The sequence below is a fragment of the Telmatherina bonti genome, assembly GCF_933228915.1.
Source record: "Telmatherina bonti genome assembly, chromosome: 14".
Classification (NCBI taxonomy): Eukaryota; Metazoa; Chordata; class Actinopteri; order Atheriniformes; family Telmatherinidae; genus Telmatherina; species Telmatherina bonti.
The window spans coordinates 25,242,059-25,260,403 of NC_136612.1; the positions used below are offsets into that span (position 1 = coordinate 25,242,059).

The following is an 18,345-nucleotide window of genomic DNA, read 5'->3' on the forward strand; positions in this document are numbered from 1 at the left end:
TAGGAACCTGAATTTTTAAAAAGATTTTTCACAACATGGGTGGAAAAGAGCTGCCTGGCAGAGGTCTGCCCCCTTGGAGTGTATTTGTAGTTAGTATTTGTGTCTATATTTAATTTTTTTTTAAATTTATTATTTCGAACTGATGTACCGGATCCCAGTCAATGATTCTGTAATTCAACAGTCATCTCTCGCTCTCTTTTCCTGTATAATCTTCAAACTCTGTCCAAAGAAATACTGTCTGGGGCAGAGCTGGATGCGGCTGGCTGAAGCAGCAGCTAACCCAGAATCAAAGCACTGTTTCAATAGTAACTGTGGTTCATGGAGGCCAGCTGGAGGAAAACAAGCCAAGCGAACACCACAGCACCTGCTTCCTAAGTCTCTGAGAAAAATTGGTTTATCATATTTATTTTGAGATAGTCACATTACCACCCGTCTTTAAAATGTATCTACTCCCCTTTAACAGCCTGCAGGGATGTGGTAGAACCATAGACTGTAAATAAAAAGATGGACGGAGCCTCTGTGTCGTCACCCATAGGTTTCTGAAGAGCTGAATTGAAGCTCGGTGGGTGGTTCCTACTATAGCCATCTTGGCAGCGTCATGCACGTCGTCTCGCCCGGAAAATACAAATATGGGCAAAGAGGTGGAGCTGAGAGGGGGGTTGTGAGCGTCATGGTGGATGATTGACATCGAGCGAACTCCGAGCTTTCTGTAGCTAAAAGCTAACCGAGCTAACCCCGAGATAACTGGAGATAACCAGCTAACGGAGGTAAGCGGGCTAAAGCTAAGTCACATTGTTAACCGGCTAAAAAAAAACGCGGTTTTTCTACGTTCTTCCGACTTGAAGCCAGAGATTGGTACCTTTTTATCAAAAGGACACGCCCCTAAAAAAAAATTTACTCCCCCCCACAGTTGTCATGAAGATAAACCTGACCTATAAACCGAAAATGGATTTTTGAACCAGGCTGTACAAATGTTTATTTCTGCCTTGAAGTTGGCCTTTTTAACATGGTAGTCTATGGGGATTTGCTCTGTTTTGCAGCCAGCCCATAGCGGATGTAGGGGGAACTGCAGTTTTATGCACTTCCGAAAAGGCTTCACTTTTAACCGCCGGAGGTTGCTGCTTGGGTAGAACAGGAAGCTGTCTGCTTTCTGATTGGACAGTATGATTAGTCATTGTCCAATCAGATAGAGGTTTAAACAGGGACAAAATTTACAACTGCAACAATGGGGCCTTGCATGCAGTGTTGTGCTTCGCATATATAGACAAGGTGTTTGCAAAATATTTCTTTTCCCCACAAATGCAATTTTTAAAAAGAAAATTTTTTTAACAACAATATAGCTTCTATTCTGCACATTTTCAATAGATTTTTCTACAGGATGAAAAAACTTGATGTAGAAATATAAACTTACAAATTGTTTTCTTATTTTGTAAAAACCTGTTGTGTGCATTATAATAAACAGTGATGCAGATTTTCAATGTGGTGAGCTCCCGAGACCCACAAATGGAGATTTGAGTGAGTCCCTGGAAAATTTAATATGTCCCTTGTTTAAAAAAAACAAAAACAAAGAATATTTATATTTCTTTCCATTTCTTACATGGAACAGCAGCAGCGAAACTTTCATGATGTGATACTGTATGTACAAGGATAACGCCTGCATGCCTTTTAGATGCACAAAGGGTTGACAGCGCCTGTCTGGTCTGCCGAAAACAGTTTCATTTGCTAGTTACTGCGACTTTAAACACAAGTTGTCATTCACATTGTATTGATTTTTCATGGGAAAAATGAGGCTCATCCCTGGAATGCATCAATAGTGAATTTATTGCCCCCTTTTAGATTTTAATGCAACAGATGCAGGATGCGTACCTAGCAATATAGTGGAATGCAGTTACAATGTTTACCACGCAGGTTATAAGGAAGTTTGAAATGGTGAAGCAGTTCATTTTCTATTTACTTTAGTAGTCATGCAGCACAATAGACACCTATTCCGTTGCCATGTGAACCTCAATCTAATTTAATCTGAATTCCAGATATGTCTTCATGAATCAGTTTTTTCTTATTTTCCAAAAATCTGGTGCCATAGTATCAAAGTCGGAAACAATAGTGGTCTGTTTGAATGTCTCATTACAATACTAATATATTTGTAAACACAGCCATAGAGATATAGTTTCCAACCATTTTAAAAACACACCCTTAATGCTAGTAATGCGTACTCATCAATGTAGCAAATAAAGTTGTATTTACAAACAGCAACTGCTGACATTAAAACTTTAAATAAGAGAAACGCATATCATGATGACTTTGAGGGCTTGCACTGCTGCCTCAACTTTTCACACTTTCCTTATGCACACAAGACTATCCAAACATATATCGTATCTCTCTTTCAAACTCATTTTCACCATACACTATGGTGATACCAACCTGTAGAGCAGTAGTTCTCAAACTTTGAGCCATGACCCCAGATAACATGCATTGGTGTTAACAATAACTTTATTTATGCATTAATGCATTAGACGGTATGCCATGTAACACAGTAGTTCCATATGTTTAATATCCTGGATGTAAATATCAACAACCTTAAAACCTATCCCACTGATTTATTTATTCATGACCTCTGGAGCAGGTAACCTGCCTATCACGGTTTACATTGTTAAAATGGCATGTGGTAATGACTAAATCATTTCAACATCATATGACAGCTTGCTGTGAAGTCATATCTCAATTCCAAATTCATTGCTCACTAATTTTTTTTATAAATTACTAAAATGCTGTAAAAAAAAAAAACAAAAAAACCCTTGACAGAAAAAAAGTTATTTTATTAATGTCCTGGTGAAACTGTTTTATTGAGACAATAACTAAACTTATAAAGAGTTGTGGATCCATTTTAAGCTGTAACACTACTTGAAAATTAATACAATGACAGTAGATTCTCCCTGTAAAGCTGTGCACATTACTGAGATGCATACAATGTTGTCAACATAACACCGCATTAGGAAGAATACTCTGCTCGATGGAGAGCGAGTGTTTCAACTACTGGTAGTTTTAAAAAGGTAATATTTGTGTCTAATTTTCAGGTGGTAGATGATTTTTTTTCAACGCATGCTCTGTACACAACGCTGTTGGAAGTCCGCTCACCTGAGTGTTTGCACTTGTCTGTGTGTGGTCACATCACTGCAAAATTCTGAGACAGAGTGTCCGACTATGACATACTCCAGACTGTTTTGTTTTAATAAAAGAACTCAGGATAAACTTTCTTGACTTTAAATAGATTCTTATGTGACTTCTTGCTGTACTCAAAACCAGATAAAAATAAATAAACTTGTCCTGGTAGGCAGGGCAGTGGGTCTCATAAGGAAGGAAAGGCTCAGATGTGTCATTTTCACTAGCACATGATCAAATTCATCTGAGAACGTTACCGTCTTGAGGTGATGGCTCATAAAAAGTTTTGGATTCCAGTCATCAGCCAATCAGGTGCATCTCCATTTTAAGTACTTTAAGCATACTACAGGTACTATAAAAGAATGTTGTTGTTTTTTTTTTTTATGTAATTGCTACACAGTCACTTGCTCTATTAACATTTTGGCAAAGTCTAACAAAATTCACACACTTTTACAAAGCTGATGAGGTTAAGTTCACAAATTTTCCAAGATATATGACTTGTTTGCATACATTTTTAACTACAGCATCTCTGGCTTATCCATAGAAATTATTAGGACAATGGTGCAGAGACATGGCTCAGGAAAAGGAGTTCGATATTACTTTGCCTCATTTAGGGTACAATTGGTCTACAGCTATCTCATTTTACTTAAAGCCATTTTAAAGATTCTTTGAAGGCAGAAAAATGTTGATTATGTTTGTACGGTAACACTCCAACACTCATTGACCAGCATACTGTATTTTTGAGGTTCCCATTCTTAATCCTGTAATGCCACAAAGTTAAAGAAAGTCCCCCTTAAAGTTGATATAAACACTCAGAATATGCGTCACTGCATGAGTTCACAAGCCGACTTGAATAGACTAACTATGAGTCAGCCACATAACAGGAAAAGACTAGAATCATGTTGGTTCTTTGTAGTTAAACTTTCCAGTGGTTAGAAGGGAGCCAAGTTTTCAGAAGATTCAGGAGAGGTTTCAACTACTTCATACCATCTAACTCTTTGTCTGAAACCCGAAGCAATTAACAACTCTCACCAAGCAGGTTCATGACTTCTGGTGGAACCAGGAAAAACAGTACTATTGTCAACACAACACTGAAGACAAACTTAGAAACTGGACTGTAGTGCCAAGTCAAGTTAAGCAAGAGATTGTGCTAACCACATGATAGTCCCGAGAACCATAACTGCAGGCTGTCCCTAATTTTTCACCTCTTTCCAACTTATTGACCATCAACTGGAAACATTTCAAAAACACGTGATTGTAAATACTCAACTGGTCGTCACAGATCTGAAAACTTGACAGGTAAGTTTACCTTACCACATAAAGGTTTACCTTTTTACAGAGACTGAATGTGCGATTTTTTCCAGAAGGGCATCCAATTTTTGAAAATCCAGCAAATCGTTTGATTTGGCATGCATCTTGTAATCCATCTATGAACTCCAAACAGAAAGACAAAAACCCAAAAAAGGCCCTAGAAGAATTGTGTAGAAGTTAGTTTTTGCTTTTCTCTTTTCTAAAATACAGAAAAATGTATTCCTTAAGCTCCAGAATGTATCCTAAAATCCCACAAAAAACTGAGTAATCCTTAATGCTGTCCAAGCACAGTTTGAGGGTGTGTGTTCCAGGAAAAAAGGCCCCAGTCTGAATCTGTGTTTCCCGGCAGGGAAAAGAGGCTGTTGGAAACCTACAGCCGGCAGGCTGTGTTAGCTGTGTGAACCGGTCCTCTCTCTACCCCATCCCCCTCTCAGCAGTACAACGGCCCAGTTGCCACAGGCTCTTCGCTCCATTGTGTGTCCTCTCCAGGGCCTCCCCAAATTAAGTGGACACAAGCAGCAAGTAAGAGGTATACCAAAAGGAGAGGGGAAGGTGAGAGAGAGGAGAGGGTTTCGATAAGATCCTAAAGGACTTTATTCCTTTAGCTCGCTCTCTCACCCTCTCTCTATAACAGGCAGACCAGCATGCAGTTACTCAACAGTAAAAAATGGCTCTACCGCTTCCTCATTCAGCAAGTCTCTGCCCACACACCCCTCCCTCCCTCTCTCTCTCTCTCTCTCTCCTACGCTCTTGCTCATGCCACCCCTCCCTTCTTTCGCCATCAATAGCTTGATGTTCTTGCTCTCTCTCTCTCTCTGTATTACACCTTTAACACCCTACCCCCTTCCTGTCTTTTTCTCTGTCCATTTCATTAAGCCCCACCCCCACCCCCTCTCCTCCCAAGAGTGATCTTGCATATGTCTTCCCCCCACCAATTTAAGGATTGCCTTATCTGCACTCCAGTCTCCTCTCATCTCACATTATGGTCACTTCAATACTAAAGAGTTTTGTCTATACAAACGTAATAAAACTATGTTAATTGCATTTAATTCAACCAGAGATCGCGATCAGGATTATTGAGGTAAATCATTTATTCAAAAACATGTTGCATTCATAAAAAAATATAATTAGAAGTTGCAGCAGTAACTAGTTAAGCAGGTTGCTGAACTGCAACAAGTACTCTGCAATTAAGCCTCTTTGCATTTACTAGATCATTTTAAAAATTTGATTTTTATTCAACCAGCCAATTTTCAACTTTGTAAAACTCTCAAGACAAAGTAAAAAGGGATTAAAAAAAATCTACAACCCTTGTCAAAGCTGAAGCACTATTAAAGACAATTTAGGAGAACATTTTTGGCCTTTCTTTGCCTATCCATTTCTATTACAAAATTTAAAATATTTGCTTTATAACTTTTGAATATGTTAACAATATAAACAGCTTATATAGAAATCTTAGTTTAAGTAGTTCTCAAAGTTTCTGGTAGTAGAGGTATTTATCAAAATCCAATTTGCAGACAAATATATCACACCAGGGATTTTTGTAAACAATAAAAGCAGGTAATCAACTTGTTTTTGTGATTTAATCTTCACCAAAAATAGATTGAATATTTAATATTATGGTCAGTATAGGGCTACATCTACTTATGAACAGGACTGGAGAAAGAAAATCAAGAGGACTGACAAGAGGAGGAGATGTAGTTGGAGGATGATATCACATGACAACAAAAAGCGTATAAACTATGCACCATCACCAAAGTCAGAACAGATAGGTTTTTTTTGTGTTTGTTTAATTTTTCCCCCAATTTTTAGTGTACAATCACCATGACGACTGTCAGCAAGACTCCCTACTCTGGGTGAATGAGTGGACGAGAATGTAGGCAGCAGTGATGACAGAAAGATAACAGTCAACACATCTCCAACAATCACTAATTTGTCATCTTGGTTTCTCCAAGATAGGCAGAACTTTCACAATGTGGACTTGTACAGGGAAGAAACTTAAGACTAACTGATAATCAGGTCTCAAGTAAGACCACCTCTCTAGATTATTGAAAACACAAAGCTCATGCTGCAATCCTATTTCTTTTTTTCCCTCTTTTTTTGATTAGAAAAGTGTATGCAGCCTTTTCTCGACTAAAACTCCTGTACTAATTTATGTTCTGCCATGAAACGTCATGTTAGTACAGATCACAGACTGGATGTAAAAGATGGACAGAGCCTCTGTGACATCACCCGTAGGTTTCTGAAGAGTTAAACTGAAGCTTGGAGGGTGGTTCCTACTTGTTGTCTCTCCCGGAAAATACAAAAATACAAATAATACAAAAATGGCCAAGCAGGTAGAGCTGAGGGCGTGTCGTGGATGATCTCCAACCTGCCTGTAGCTAAGAGCTAACCGAGTGAACCCGGAGCAAACAGGAGTTAACTAGCTAATGGTGGCAAGCGGGCTAAAGCTAAGTCACGTTGTTAACGAAATGAAAACCGCAGTTGTCGTACAGTCCTCTTTTTTGAAGCGGGAGATTGGGTACCTGTCAATCAAAAAGACACGCCCCTAAATATGTCGAATTTCAAGATGAAATTACTTCTAAACGGAGAAGTTAGAAAATAATCCACAACTCCCACAGTTATCATGAAGGTAAACCTGACCTTTTAAACCTAAAATGGATTTTTGTACCAGACTGTAAGCATGTTTATTTCTGCTATAAAGTTGGCCTTTTTAACATGGGAGTCTATGGATATTTGCTCTGTTTTGGGGCCCCAAGTGGTTGAGGGGGGAAAACTGCAATTCTATGCACGTCCGCATAGGCTTAACTTTTAACCGCCGGAGGTTGCCGCTTAGTACAGATGCATACTCTCTGTCCTTTCTGGTAGTTGGAAGTTGACTTTGTGTTGTGTTAAAATACTTTTTTTTCCCCCCACAACTGACCTCTTAATGCTGTTGCATCCTTGTGTTAGTCTAGTCTAAGGGAGAAGAGCTGTGGTGATGAATTATATCACTATGAAAAGTCAGAGAATGTCTGTTTTAAGGAAAGCAGCAAAATGTGAGTTGAGGTTAGAACAAGACAGCCCCATGACCTGTAACTGAGGTTAGAAGTCAAATAGCCCTATGGTACTACTGGATGCCAATGACAAACTATTTTGTAGATTACTACAGGAGTTTAACGCTACAGTTTAAGAAATGGAAGAATATGAGAAATAGAAAGATTTACATCCTTTTTTTTTTTTTTTTTTTTAAAATTGGGGACACTGAATTTTCCAGGGACCCACTCAAATTATCACCTGTGAGTCCATGGGACTCATCAAATTAATACCTATCAACATCACTCAAGGTGAGGGAAAAAAAAGTCTTTTGTGATGGATAGTTTAGCTGCTTAAACATGATTAACCTGGCAGGAGGTCCGTGGCTTTTAGTCATTAGTATGCAGTTGTCATTGTTAAAAAAAAAACAAAAAAACAACCTGTTTAATTCCATATAAGCAGTTTTGTTTCTATATTTCTACTGTTCCAGTGTAACTATTTATGCATCAAATAGCAGCTATTCTGCCACAGGACAAGTGGAAGTCAAAGCTAGCCAGATGCTTTTCCTGCATTTTAACTTCTGTTTGCAGGTGGCATACATGTGTTCAAAACTATTTTATCATGCATTTTCAAGAATAGAAGTTAGTATGTAGGATTTATTTATTCTTTAGAAAGCAGAGGGGATTTATTTATAATGAGCTGTCATAATTACTTACTCTGTTGTATTATAACATTAAGTTGGCATCAAAACATATAAATAAATAAAATGCGGTTACACATAGCTAGTGTTGAAAAATTTATTAACACAAAATATTTGTGATAATCATAAAATCATGATAATTTCTTTGACAACAGTTGTACCCAGAAAATCCATAATTGCAACATCAGTAAAAATCAGTCAGTTTGGGACTCATTGGTACGAAGATAAATCCATAATTACAAACATTTATGGTTCGAAATAACAGGGACATAAATTTCTGCATCTTCAAAACTTGTTCTGTTTGTGTTTGCTGTACTTTGTATAATGTCATCCTGTAAATGTGTTCAGGAATTTTACAAATTATAAGCTCAACATTTATGGGATTCAATTAAATTATGCTAAATACACACAATGTTGCTTAAATAAACAAATAAATTAAAATTCTCAGTTCTCAAAATTGATACATTAAGATTTAAACTCAAGGATCACTGTGTAATGTTAGGAAAATGAAGAAACACACAGTATATAAACATAGATGCCCTGCAAAAATGCTGCTCAAGCTTCAATGTCAAAGGAGTTAACTGTTCGACCCATCTGACTATACTATCTTCTTACTCTGATATAAAACAAAATTCTCATCTCCTCTTAACCTCTCAGCAAACAACAGTTTTCAGAAATTCCAGGAAAAATTAAATACTACCTAGTGATAGTGAGTGCTTATTAACATTTCATTACCCTACACTGCTACTTCCATTTACTAACCTTTCTTTTCAGTCAAACTTAACCTGTGCAAGCAAACAGTCCAGCACAGACATACTTCCACAACTCATCCAATGACGATTCTCCAAACTTATCTTATACTTAATAAAGAACTAAAATTTTATTAAACTAATTTGTTTTAATGATTAATATAAAATATTTATTTCTGTTACATTCAAATAGTAACCTTGTAAAATACTTTTCAGATGACTGGTGAGTAAAACAGACAATGTTTACTTTCTCAAATGAAACAGCTACCCAAAGTGCGATGCAATACTCAAATGCTGATTGTCTCCTTCAAGACCCAGCTGCAAGGTAATGAACACATTAAGAAGAATAACATCATTTTATGGGCAAAACCAATTCAAGGTAATGATAACTTGCACATGAATAAGGATTACACATACTTTCCTTTTAGGCTTTCCTTGAGACTGTTTACCAGAATTAAACTGTATGTGGGGTGATTTGAAACAAACACTGATTGAAAGTAAACTCGCTCATAAGTTGCAGAAGTTTGGGGCAAAAAGATGATGTGACTTAAAGAACATCAGTTTGTCGCAAGTGTTTTTCTATAATGATAAATAGAGACAATTATGATAATTGAAAAGATTGTGATAATTTCAAATAATTGGGATGACAGTTATGTGGTAATTGTGACAGCCTTCCTCAGGAGAGGTCAAGTTAGTGGGATCTAGTCTCTGGAAGAAGGTGATCATATTCAGACAAAAGGAAGAAAAGCATGGATGACAGAGAAAAGGAGAGATAAAAAAAAAAGTAGGACAACAATGAAGTTAGTGAAAAGAAGCAATTTTGTGGTCAAATTTGCCTGAAAATCTATATGGGAACAAGGTTAATGGGTCATGAGAAAATATGTATGGATAAAAGCCATTTGATTGATTCAATTTCACAAATGAATCAATCCATGAAATTATTAAATGACTCACCCATGAAATAATAAAAAAAAAAAAAAAAAAGAGATTTCTGCTTCAACATGTGTGTTATTTGGGAGTTTGTGATTGTAAGTAATCAAATGTCACGGCAAGTACAGGAATTGACAGAGAAAAGAAGAAGGCCAGCATTGAAGTTAAATCAGCAGGGACCTTAGGTATTCAACCTAATTCTATCAGATATTTGGTCACAGGAGAATGTAGGGAATAAAATAGGAAAATTGGCAAATGTCACTTTGAGCAAGCTGCAGCAACAGGAACTGTTTTAGCCCTGTGGTCTTGGTAATATTACTAACCTATCAGCGGACCATGTTCTGTGCTGACAGAGCATAAAACTTCGGTGGGATGATGGGAGAACTCTTAGCATTAGCAATGCTTGATGGTGAAATTTTAAGGAAAAATGCACAATGTTTGCCAGAATTCCTTTTTTAAATCTTGTTTTATACAGACCATGATTATTTATCTTCCTGCTTTAAGTCTAAGAGTTATCGTTTTTTTCTGTTATCACAGAAGCAATTGTCTTACATGATCCAAAGTCACATGACTAAACCACCATATTGTATTATAGAGGACAATTGCAACCCAGCAGACTTTATTAACTGTTCTGCCTCATCCCCACCAGTGAGTGAACATCCTCAATATTCAAAATTTCTCTGAACTCAGAATCAATCCTCAAATGTCAAAATAATCATGAACCTTGTGTTTAAATATTTAACTTTCACTTATTTGAAGGACTGTCTGTGATGTCATTAGAAAATGTCATTAATTTACTTTTGCCATGATTTGATAGATATATTCAATCAGGGTTTCTGTGCAATGTCATTGCAACAAGGGGTTAAAGAGTAGTACCCACCCTTGCTTGTTTGACACAACCAAGCTCCACAAGACATAACAGTGCAACTAATTTATAATTCGCCTAAAAAGCTGAATGGAAATTATTCTGAAATTTCCAAGAAAACTGCAAGGAGCAGAAGATTGTGGATGCAGTCCAGGAAAAAAAATAGACCAGCACCCAGCAAGATCTGTCTCTGCAGTGCTCATTCAAACATAACAAAATGCAAAATTTGACTCCTTCACCATAATGTGAATCTCTTGAGGTTACACAAAGTATGTGCCAATCGATGATTCGCTACCAAGTAGATTGTTAGTTTTAAAAAGAAAAAAAGAAAATATAAAGACTCATTAAAATTCTCAATTATGTGTATCAGGTCATGCAATTACTCATTTACAAATATCATAGTCTAGGACAGTGACTGGAAATTATTACACAACACTGGATCGCTCTGTTAATATTAACACCTCCATCATCATCATTAAAGTTTGGCTACATATTGACTAGTAACAATAAAAGAATCATGAATCAAATATGTAAAATGACGGTTAATGTAAAGTATAAATTTACATTAACATCATTAACTATCATGACAACAATACTGCTAATATTATCAAATACAAAGAGTAAACCTCAACCAATGTTTAAAAAAGCGGGTAAGATTATTTCCCCTACCAATGATCAGGTCATGTTTTTGCCTGCATTTATCTGTCTTTCAGACTCTTTGTTAGTAACTTTACATAAAAACTACTGCGTAGTTTTTTGTACTGTGTAGGGTTTTTTTTTTTCTCTCCAGAAAATGGGTCTTGGTCTAACTTAGCTTCCAATCAATTATTATAGTGATCTGGAAAGAATTGTTAACCCAGGAATGTTTTAAAAGATCCCTTACCACTGCAAGAGAAAGTACTGTTACAAGGTTTTGTGTTGTTTGTTATGATTTAAATTAATATCTAACTATTAATATCAGTTATTTTGAATGTCAAAGGTATATTTTGATCATCAATGAACCTGACAGTGTATAATAAATGAATGTAGGATTATAACACAGGGTGAAAACCACAATGAGGGTGAAAATGAGCTTTGAGTGCTTTTCTAGTTCTGAAATAGTTTCAGCAAACATTTTGGTGTATATAAATGCCTATTTAGTATATAATCATATCAACTGAGTCAACAAGAATTTAAAAACAAAGAAAATGTGCATCTATTCAGGAATTTTATAACTATTTCATGACTAGCAGCCAGGGTTTAGCTCCCTGGTTCTGTGCGCATCTTGTAAAGAAGAAACTTAATCATGGCCTTATTTTCTTTACATTAAAACCTTGTTGACGATAGACAGTGCCAGTAGAAGTGTTGTGCATAAATTAAAACATTTATAAGTGGAAAGAATTTAAAAAAAAATTAGTTAACAAAAATTTTTTTTTAAAAATGATTGTCCAAACAACGTTTTGGAATAGAAACACTAATATGCCTGGAAAAAAAAAAAACAACAAAAGAAGAAAAACAAAACGTGATTTTAATAAAATGCCAAATTAATCTTTTGTAAATTAAGCTCACGTACACTTCACAATTTTTTACACGAAAACATTCAGCATTGTATTTTGTTTGTCAACTCATTTGTTCTCAGAGCATATTCTACTTTTCATACAAGGGGTCATTCATAACTAGACCAAGGATGGTGTTGCCATAGAAACTAAACCAGAGATAGAAGCTCTAGAAAGAGATGAAAAAGGAGAGGGAAAGTATGAGTTAAAAATATGTGTGACATATTGGCTACTTTGTTCAAGACTTTAAACAAATTGAATTTTTACAATTTGCTTAGTTTCACCTGAATAAAAGTGGAATAATGTGTCTAATAACTTGGACACACCAGAGTTTCATGGTTCATCACAGAAGGTGGTCTGAGTTTATCTGCTAACAAGACAACACAGAGGAGCACCTTTATGTTATACATTAGATAATAATAAGACGTAACAATGTGTTTAATACAATGCAAATTACATGTAGCTATGAGTAGCAAGGAATATACTAAAGCAATTAACAACATTAAATTGTTTCTCTCTGCACCTCTGAGCAAACAAGTCAAATAAGTCTATAAAAATTAGCATTGTGACTAGGTGATCCGGTGTAACCAAGAAAATACACATGTAGGCTATAATTACATATATAAAGAACTTTCAAATACTCAAATTGTATATGTTTAGAATAAACACAATCTGCGAGTTTAAAGCTTGGATCTCTGATAGGAGGAAAGCAGGAGAGACGGTAGCGGGCCCCAGCAAGAGTACTTGCCCTGTATGAAGCGCCACCGTTTTAAGTCCAAACACCTACTCATAAGTGACATAAACATTAGAGGCCGAACCATATTTGCCTGAGGGTATTAATAGATGCTGTGAATAAAACGACAAATTGCAAGGTAATGACTGCTGGCGAGCAACCATTGTCGGGAAGCCAAGACCCGAGCGTTAGGCCACAGTACACAGACTATTGCCTGGATTTCGTAATAGATCTCAATGCCATGCATAACAACACAGAAAGACAAATATGGCACATTGTGTCTGTCATCGTGGAACTAAGCCACGTTAGAGACATTTATTCATTTTTTTTCATAACTGCACAACTGACTGCATTATTAGCCCACGGGCTCAATCTGAGTGTGCGCCATCATCACCGTGACGGCGTCACCGTCTCCCACAACACAAGAGCAAACAAGCTATAGGTGCTCAACATGATGGTCACACGATTATTTGTTGGGCAATTTGTCGTGTAACTGCGACCATCTATGGACACGACGGGTAATGGATGTTTGCCAAATTCCACTGTAGGTGCGGTTATTGTGTCTTTTGATAGACAACTGAAAACTAGCTTTGGCTAGCAAGCTAGCTACCCAGAAGAGGCCGTCTGCAAGAGAACGGTCTCCGTGGGCACCGGGCATCTGTGCTACTGTCGAGGCATTCACATCCCTGATAGCGCATCTTTCGCTTTCAAGTCGTTCACTTTACTAAGGCAACACGACTGGCTGATTAATGCTGGAAACGATGCCGTTTACCTGGATTTATCAGGTTGCCAAGGCGCGCGGGATCTTTCTCTCCGAGGATCCTGAACACCTCTCGTTGTCGATGACGTCACGCGTAGGTCCTCACGTAAAGCCCCTGTCACGAGCTGCAATTTCAAATCTTCGTACATAAATCTAAATTTAACAATGAAATACCATATTTCGGAGATTTTTTGAAGAAATTTAAAATATGCAGTCATTATTAGACATAAATGACAAAAGACTCTCAAAAGAGTTTGTATATATCTAAATTTTTTAAATGATTTTTCATTTACACACCTGGTAAGATATAAAAGTAAAAGTTTAGTTCACTGCTGTGTGTTGTATACATGTTATTCATTAAAAAAAAAAAAAACGTTGTCTAAGCAAGAAAAAACAAAAACGAACGACAATTTTGAAGTGTAATCCGGCAAAAAAAAAAAGTAAATCTGTCACATTCAGGGGGCATTTATTTATTCATTTATTTATTTATTTTATAATTGTTTATTTATTTAACCAATACTGAAGGCACAGTTTATTGAAACCACAAAAATTTAAATATTTATTTCACTTAGCAGTATTGGAGATATTTGAGCAAAAGTCACACAACTGTTTAAATTGAAATCACCAACAACACAGGTTTAGTTTGTCAAGCAGAAAGTATGAGCATATAACTGAAGGAAAATAACAGTTTAAATAAATCCATCTCCTTTTATTTTCAATATATATATTTTTTTTTAAAAAAGAAGAAGAAGAAAAACTGCAATTTGTACAAAAAAAATTTACATGTCAATAAATTGGTCTGTGTTTCATTTTGGAGGTAGAATATAGAAACTTATGACAAACAACTTCCAAATATATGTTATGGATGTGGAATAATTGACAGCCTCATTTCTTGCTTTTCTTAGTTGCTGATTGGCCAGGTTAAAAAAAAGAAAAGAAAGAACAAATTATAAATTGATAGCGTAGACCGTATGAAAGGCTCTGTGGTCATTTTGAAGCTGTTAACTTGACGCATGCGCTGTGGCATTCATATGATTGGACCTTCGAGAAACCCGGAAGTTGTCGGAAGGTCTTCGGTTATGGGTTTTTAGATAACACTTCACAACAACCGAACAATATTTAATGTGAAAATGGGAGTTAAAATCGAGGTATTTAGAGTAAGTATAATAAATCAATACGTTTTATTATCAAATTACATTTTTAAATGAGCTACAATCAGATTTTGGGGTCTATTTCCGATCTAGCTTGCCATTACCAGAATGTTTACATCCACGTAATTGTGTGTTTCATGTAACCAATTGGACGATGTGTTTGGTTTTATCATGAGCAGATGATGCTGTATCTGTCTTTTCCTGTGACCGTGTTTTGGATCTCAAACCAAGCAGAGTACTTTGAGGAGTACATAGTAAAGAGGAAGGTCAGAAAGTTTTTAGTTATGGTTTCACGTGAGGCTATTGCACTTGGTTCAATAAATCTTTCTTTCTCTGTTCTATGGTCGTTCATGATATCCAGAGAGAAATCTTTCCCCCCGACGAAGGAATGCAGGTTAGGTCGCAGATCTCGTGTTTCTGAAGTTTATTGAGACACTTCAGCAGGCTGACAGCTGTAGGGAGAAAATGTTCTGGTCTTGATGGAGCGGTACCAATGTATAGGTACCTAAATGTAAAGATATTTACTCATACACATAGAAATAACTTTATAAACGGCACATCAAAAACACAAATTGCAAAACCTCTGGTGATGTGCTTTATGGTGAATAACAATATTTAATTATAATGTTTGTGCAATATTTATGTTTTTCAGAGAAAAGAGTTGGAAGACTTCAAGGAGAGAATGCGTGTTCGAAAGGAGCAGCGAATATTAAAAAAAATTTCTATGGACTCAGAGAATTGAACATAACGCTTGAAAGAAAGACATGACTTATCTGCATCATTGATGAAAGAGTGTCAGGCAGTCACTTTTTGACTTAAGTGTGGAATTTCCTGATATTTTCTGTGCCTAGCATGTCTGATTTTTTTTTCTATGCATTTATAAACCTTTTAAGTTGGTGTGATCTTTTTATTTGAGTTGCTGTGATGTCATTGTCATAACCCACAGATCTGGGCTGTTGTCAAATATAACTGGTTTATTTTCAAAGGTGCAGTGCCTATAAAACATATTGAAATGATTAGATTTTTTTTCCTTCATTATTTCTGCAAAATATCACTGGACATAAAGAAAGTTGTACTGATCCACAAAAAGGAATATTTTGCCACAAAAGTTAATATACAATGATTTTACTGCAAACATAAAACACAATCTATTTTATACTGCAGTATTCACTCTCAGAGAATATATTTAAAGGGTTTCTTTAGACAGTAATTACTGTCTTGAGTGTCTCAAGAAGATCTTTGAGTAGATCAACTTTAAATTGCTGCAGAACTTCTGTCATTTATCATTATTTTTCTAGATTAAGTCTAACATTTTCTTGTGCAGAATTCTCAGCCCTGCTGCAGGTTAGGATCCCCAGTGCACGGTGCACTGTCTCCATAAGGAATGCAATCTTTCTGGTGATGTCTGATTAGTCTCTTACAGTTACTTTTTTTTTCTCACGTCTCCAAGCAAACACCAGCTCACATACTCTGCTATCTTTATGTTGTGGCTACCTTGCAAGGGCAGATTTATTTATTGTTTTGTTGAGTTAAAATGTTACTTTGTTTTGTAATTTTCACCTACAGGTATGTTTTGTCTAAAGTTCTCAGATCTCTGTCACATACAGTTAAGTAGCATTTGAAAACCAAAGGAATTTGGTAACACTTGTTCCAGACATACTCCGGGAGTATACGGTACTGGACCCCATTGAGCGAGCTGTCCAGTCCCTGTACGACAGGTGTCAGAGCTCGGTGAGCATTGCTGGCAGTAAGTCAGATTCGTTGCCAGTGAGGGTTGGACTCCGCCAAGGCTGCCCTTTATCACCGATTCTGGTAATAACTTATATGGACAGAATTTCTAGGTGAGGTGTTGAGGGGATCCGGTTTGGTGGCCTCAGGACTGGGTCTCTGCTTTTTGCGGATGATTTGGTCCTATTGGCTTCCTCTGGCTGTGATATCCAGCTCTCACTTAAGCAATTCTCAGCCGAGTGTGAAGTGGCTGGGATGGGAATCAGCACCTCCAAATCTGAGACCATGGTCCTCAGCTGGAATAGGGTGGATTGCCCTCTCCGGGTCGGAAGTGAGGTCCAGCCTCAAGTGGAGGAATTTAAATATCTCAGGGTCTTGTTCACGAGTGAGGAAAGGATGGAGCGTGAGATCGACAGGCAGATCGGTGCGTTATCCGTAGTAATGTAGACTGCGCCGGTCTGTCATGGTGAAGAAGGAGCTGAGCCAGAAGGCGAAGCTCTCGATTTACCAGGATAGTTCCTACCCTCACATATGGTCATGAGCTGTGGTTTGTGACCGAAAGAACGAGATCTCCTATACAAGCGGCTGAAATTAGTTTCCTCCGCAGGGTGGCCGGGCTCTCCCTTAGAGATAGGATAAGGAGCTCAGTCATCCGGGAGGGGCTCATAGAGAGGACCCAGTTGAGGTAGCTCGGGCATCTGGTCAGGATGCCTCCTGGACACCTCCCTGGTGAGGTGTTCCAGGCATGTCCCTCCAGGAGGAGACCCCAGGGGTAGACCCAGGACACACTGGAGGGATTATATCTCTGGCCTGGGAACACCTTGGGATCCCCCCCTACAGATTTGGCAAATGTGACTGGGGAGAGGGAAGTCTGGGCTTCCCTGCTTAGGTTGCTGCCCCCACGACATGACACCGAATAAGCGGTAGAAGATGGATGGCTGTTCCAGACTTGAGTGATTACAACAACAATTCCAAAATAAATTGTGACATTAAAATGTTGATAAAAACAGAAAACAATGATTTGTGAATTTCACAAGTCAATGTATTGTTAAGCTCTAAGGGATCTATGATGTCCTCCTCAGTTAATGTGGGGCAAAGTTGGCGCACCAGTGTGTTTTCATTTTCAGAGGGAGGTGCACTTGAGCACATGAGTAGTTGTACTAAAGCACTTGGTAAGGGGCGTTATCACTGGATATGATCAAGCCCTCAAATCCATTGCTGAGTCAGTCAGTAAGGGAATGAACAGCAGTAGATGCACCCCGAGTCCCAGCAAGGAAAACTCAGTTTGTCTGGAAAGGACAGACTCAAACACATCCTGTTAGTTTGGTGTTCATCGTGCATGACTGGATGGTGGCAATTGGCCCAGATAGACAGCATAAATTCCATCTTCCTTGCCTAGACATCGCTGAGACCCGATATCATCTTGAACTCTGAGGCCTTGAGACAACTTGTTCTACTGGAACTAAATGATAAGCACTATTCAAGTGATGGATGTCATACTATATTATAATATGTTACTGTGCCCAAGTCACTCTCCAACCGTAATTATGAGTTACAGTTCCCATTGCATAAACTTAGGTAAGTCATGAAAAACCATAATGGTTGTGTTCTTTTTTTTTAAAAAAAAATTATTTATTTATTTTTTAAAATTAATTTTCTGCAACTGCAGCATTTTTTCACTGTACAACCTTGTATTTGTTCTTTGGTTCTCG

The 18,345-nt window shown here is 37.3% G+C and overlaps 2 protein-coding genes across 3 annotated transcripts in view; one reads left to right on the forward strand and one right to left on the reverse strand.

Annotated features, from left to right (window-relative positions):
• brd4 (bromodomain containing 4) overlaps positions 1–13,821 on the reverse strand; it is a 34,119-nt gene extending 20,298 nt beyond the window's left edge. Inside the window, exon 1 of one of the 2 annotated variants that reach the window (XM_079253400.1) lies at positions 13,767–13,821. Coding sequence is in view for 1 of the 2 variants with exons in the window: in XM_079253399.1 (XP_079109525.1) it covers positions 4,489–4,586 (98 nt within the window). In the remaining variant the exon portion in view is untranslated. Of the gene's footprint in view, positions 1–4,488; positions 5,007–13,766 lie in introns of those variants that run through there. The other variant, XM_079253399.1, reaches the window with a different exon arrangement.
• A 974-nt stretch (positions 13,822–14,795) lies between these two features.
• Positions 14,796–15,915, forward strand: pet100 (PET100 cytochrome c oxidase chaperone). Its single transcript, XM_079252286.1, has 4 exons — positions 14,796–14,911; positions 15,085–15,171; positions 15,267–15,299; positions 15,558–15,915. Exons 1-4 carry the CDS (start codon positions 14,885–14,887, stop codon positions 15,645–15,647), a joined length of 237 nt encoding a protein of 78 aa, XP_079108412.1. The 5' UTR covers positions 14,796–14,884; the 3' UTR covers positions 15,648–15,915.
• Positions 15,916–18,345: the final 2,430 nt, after the last annotated feature.

What these genes read in the sequence shown, in the direction of transcription:
- pet100 (XM_079252286.1), top strand. Translation starts at nt 14,885, where the DNA reads ATGGGAGTTAAAATCGAGGTATTTAGA. An exon ending in AGTACATAGTAAAGAGGAAG is followed by an intron (nt 15,172 to 15,266) that starts GTCAGAAAGTTT and finishes CATGATATCCAG; the next exon opens with AGAGAAATCTTTCCCCCCGA. An exon ending in CCCCCGACGAAGGAATGCAG is followed by an intron (nt 15,300 to 15,557) that starts GTTAGGTCGCAG and finishes TATGTTTTTCAG; the next exon opens with AGAAAAGAGTTGGAAGACTT.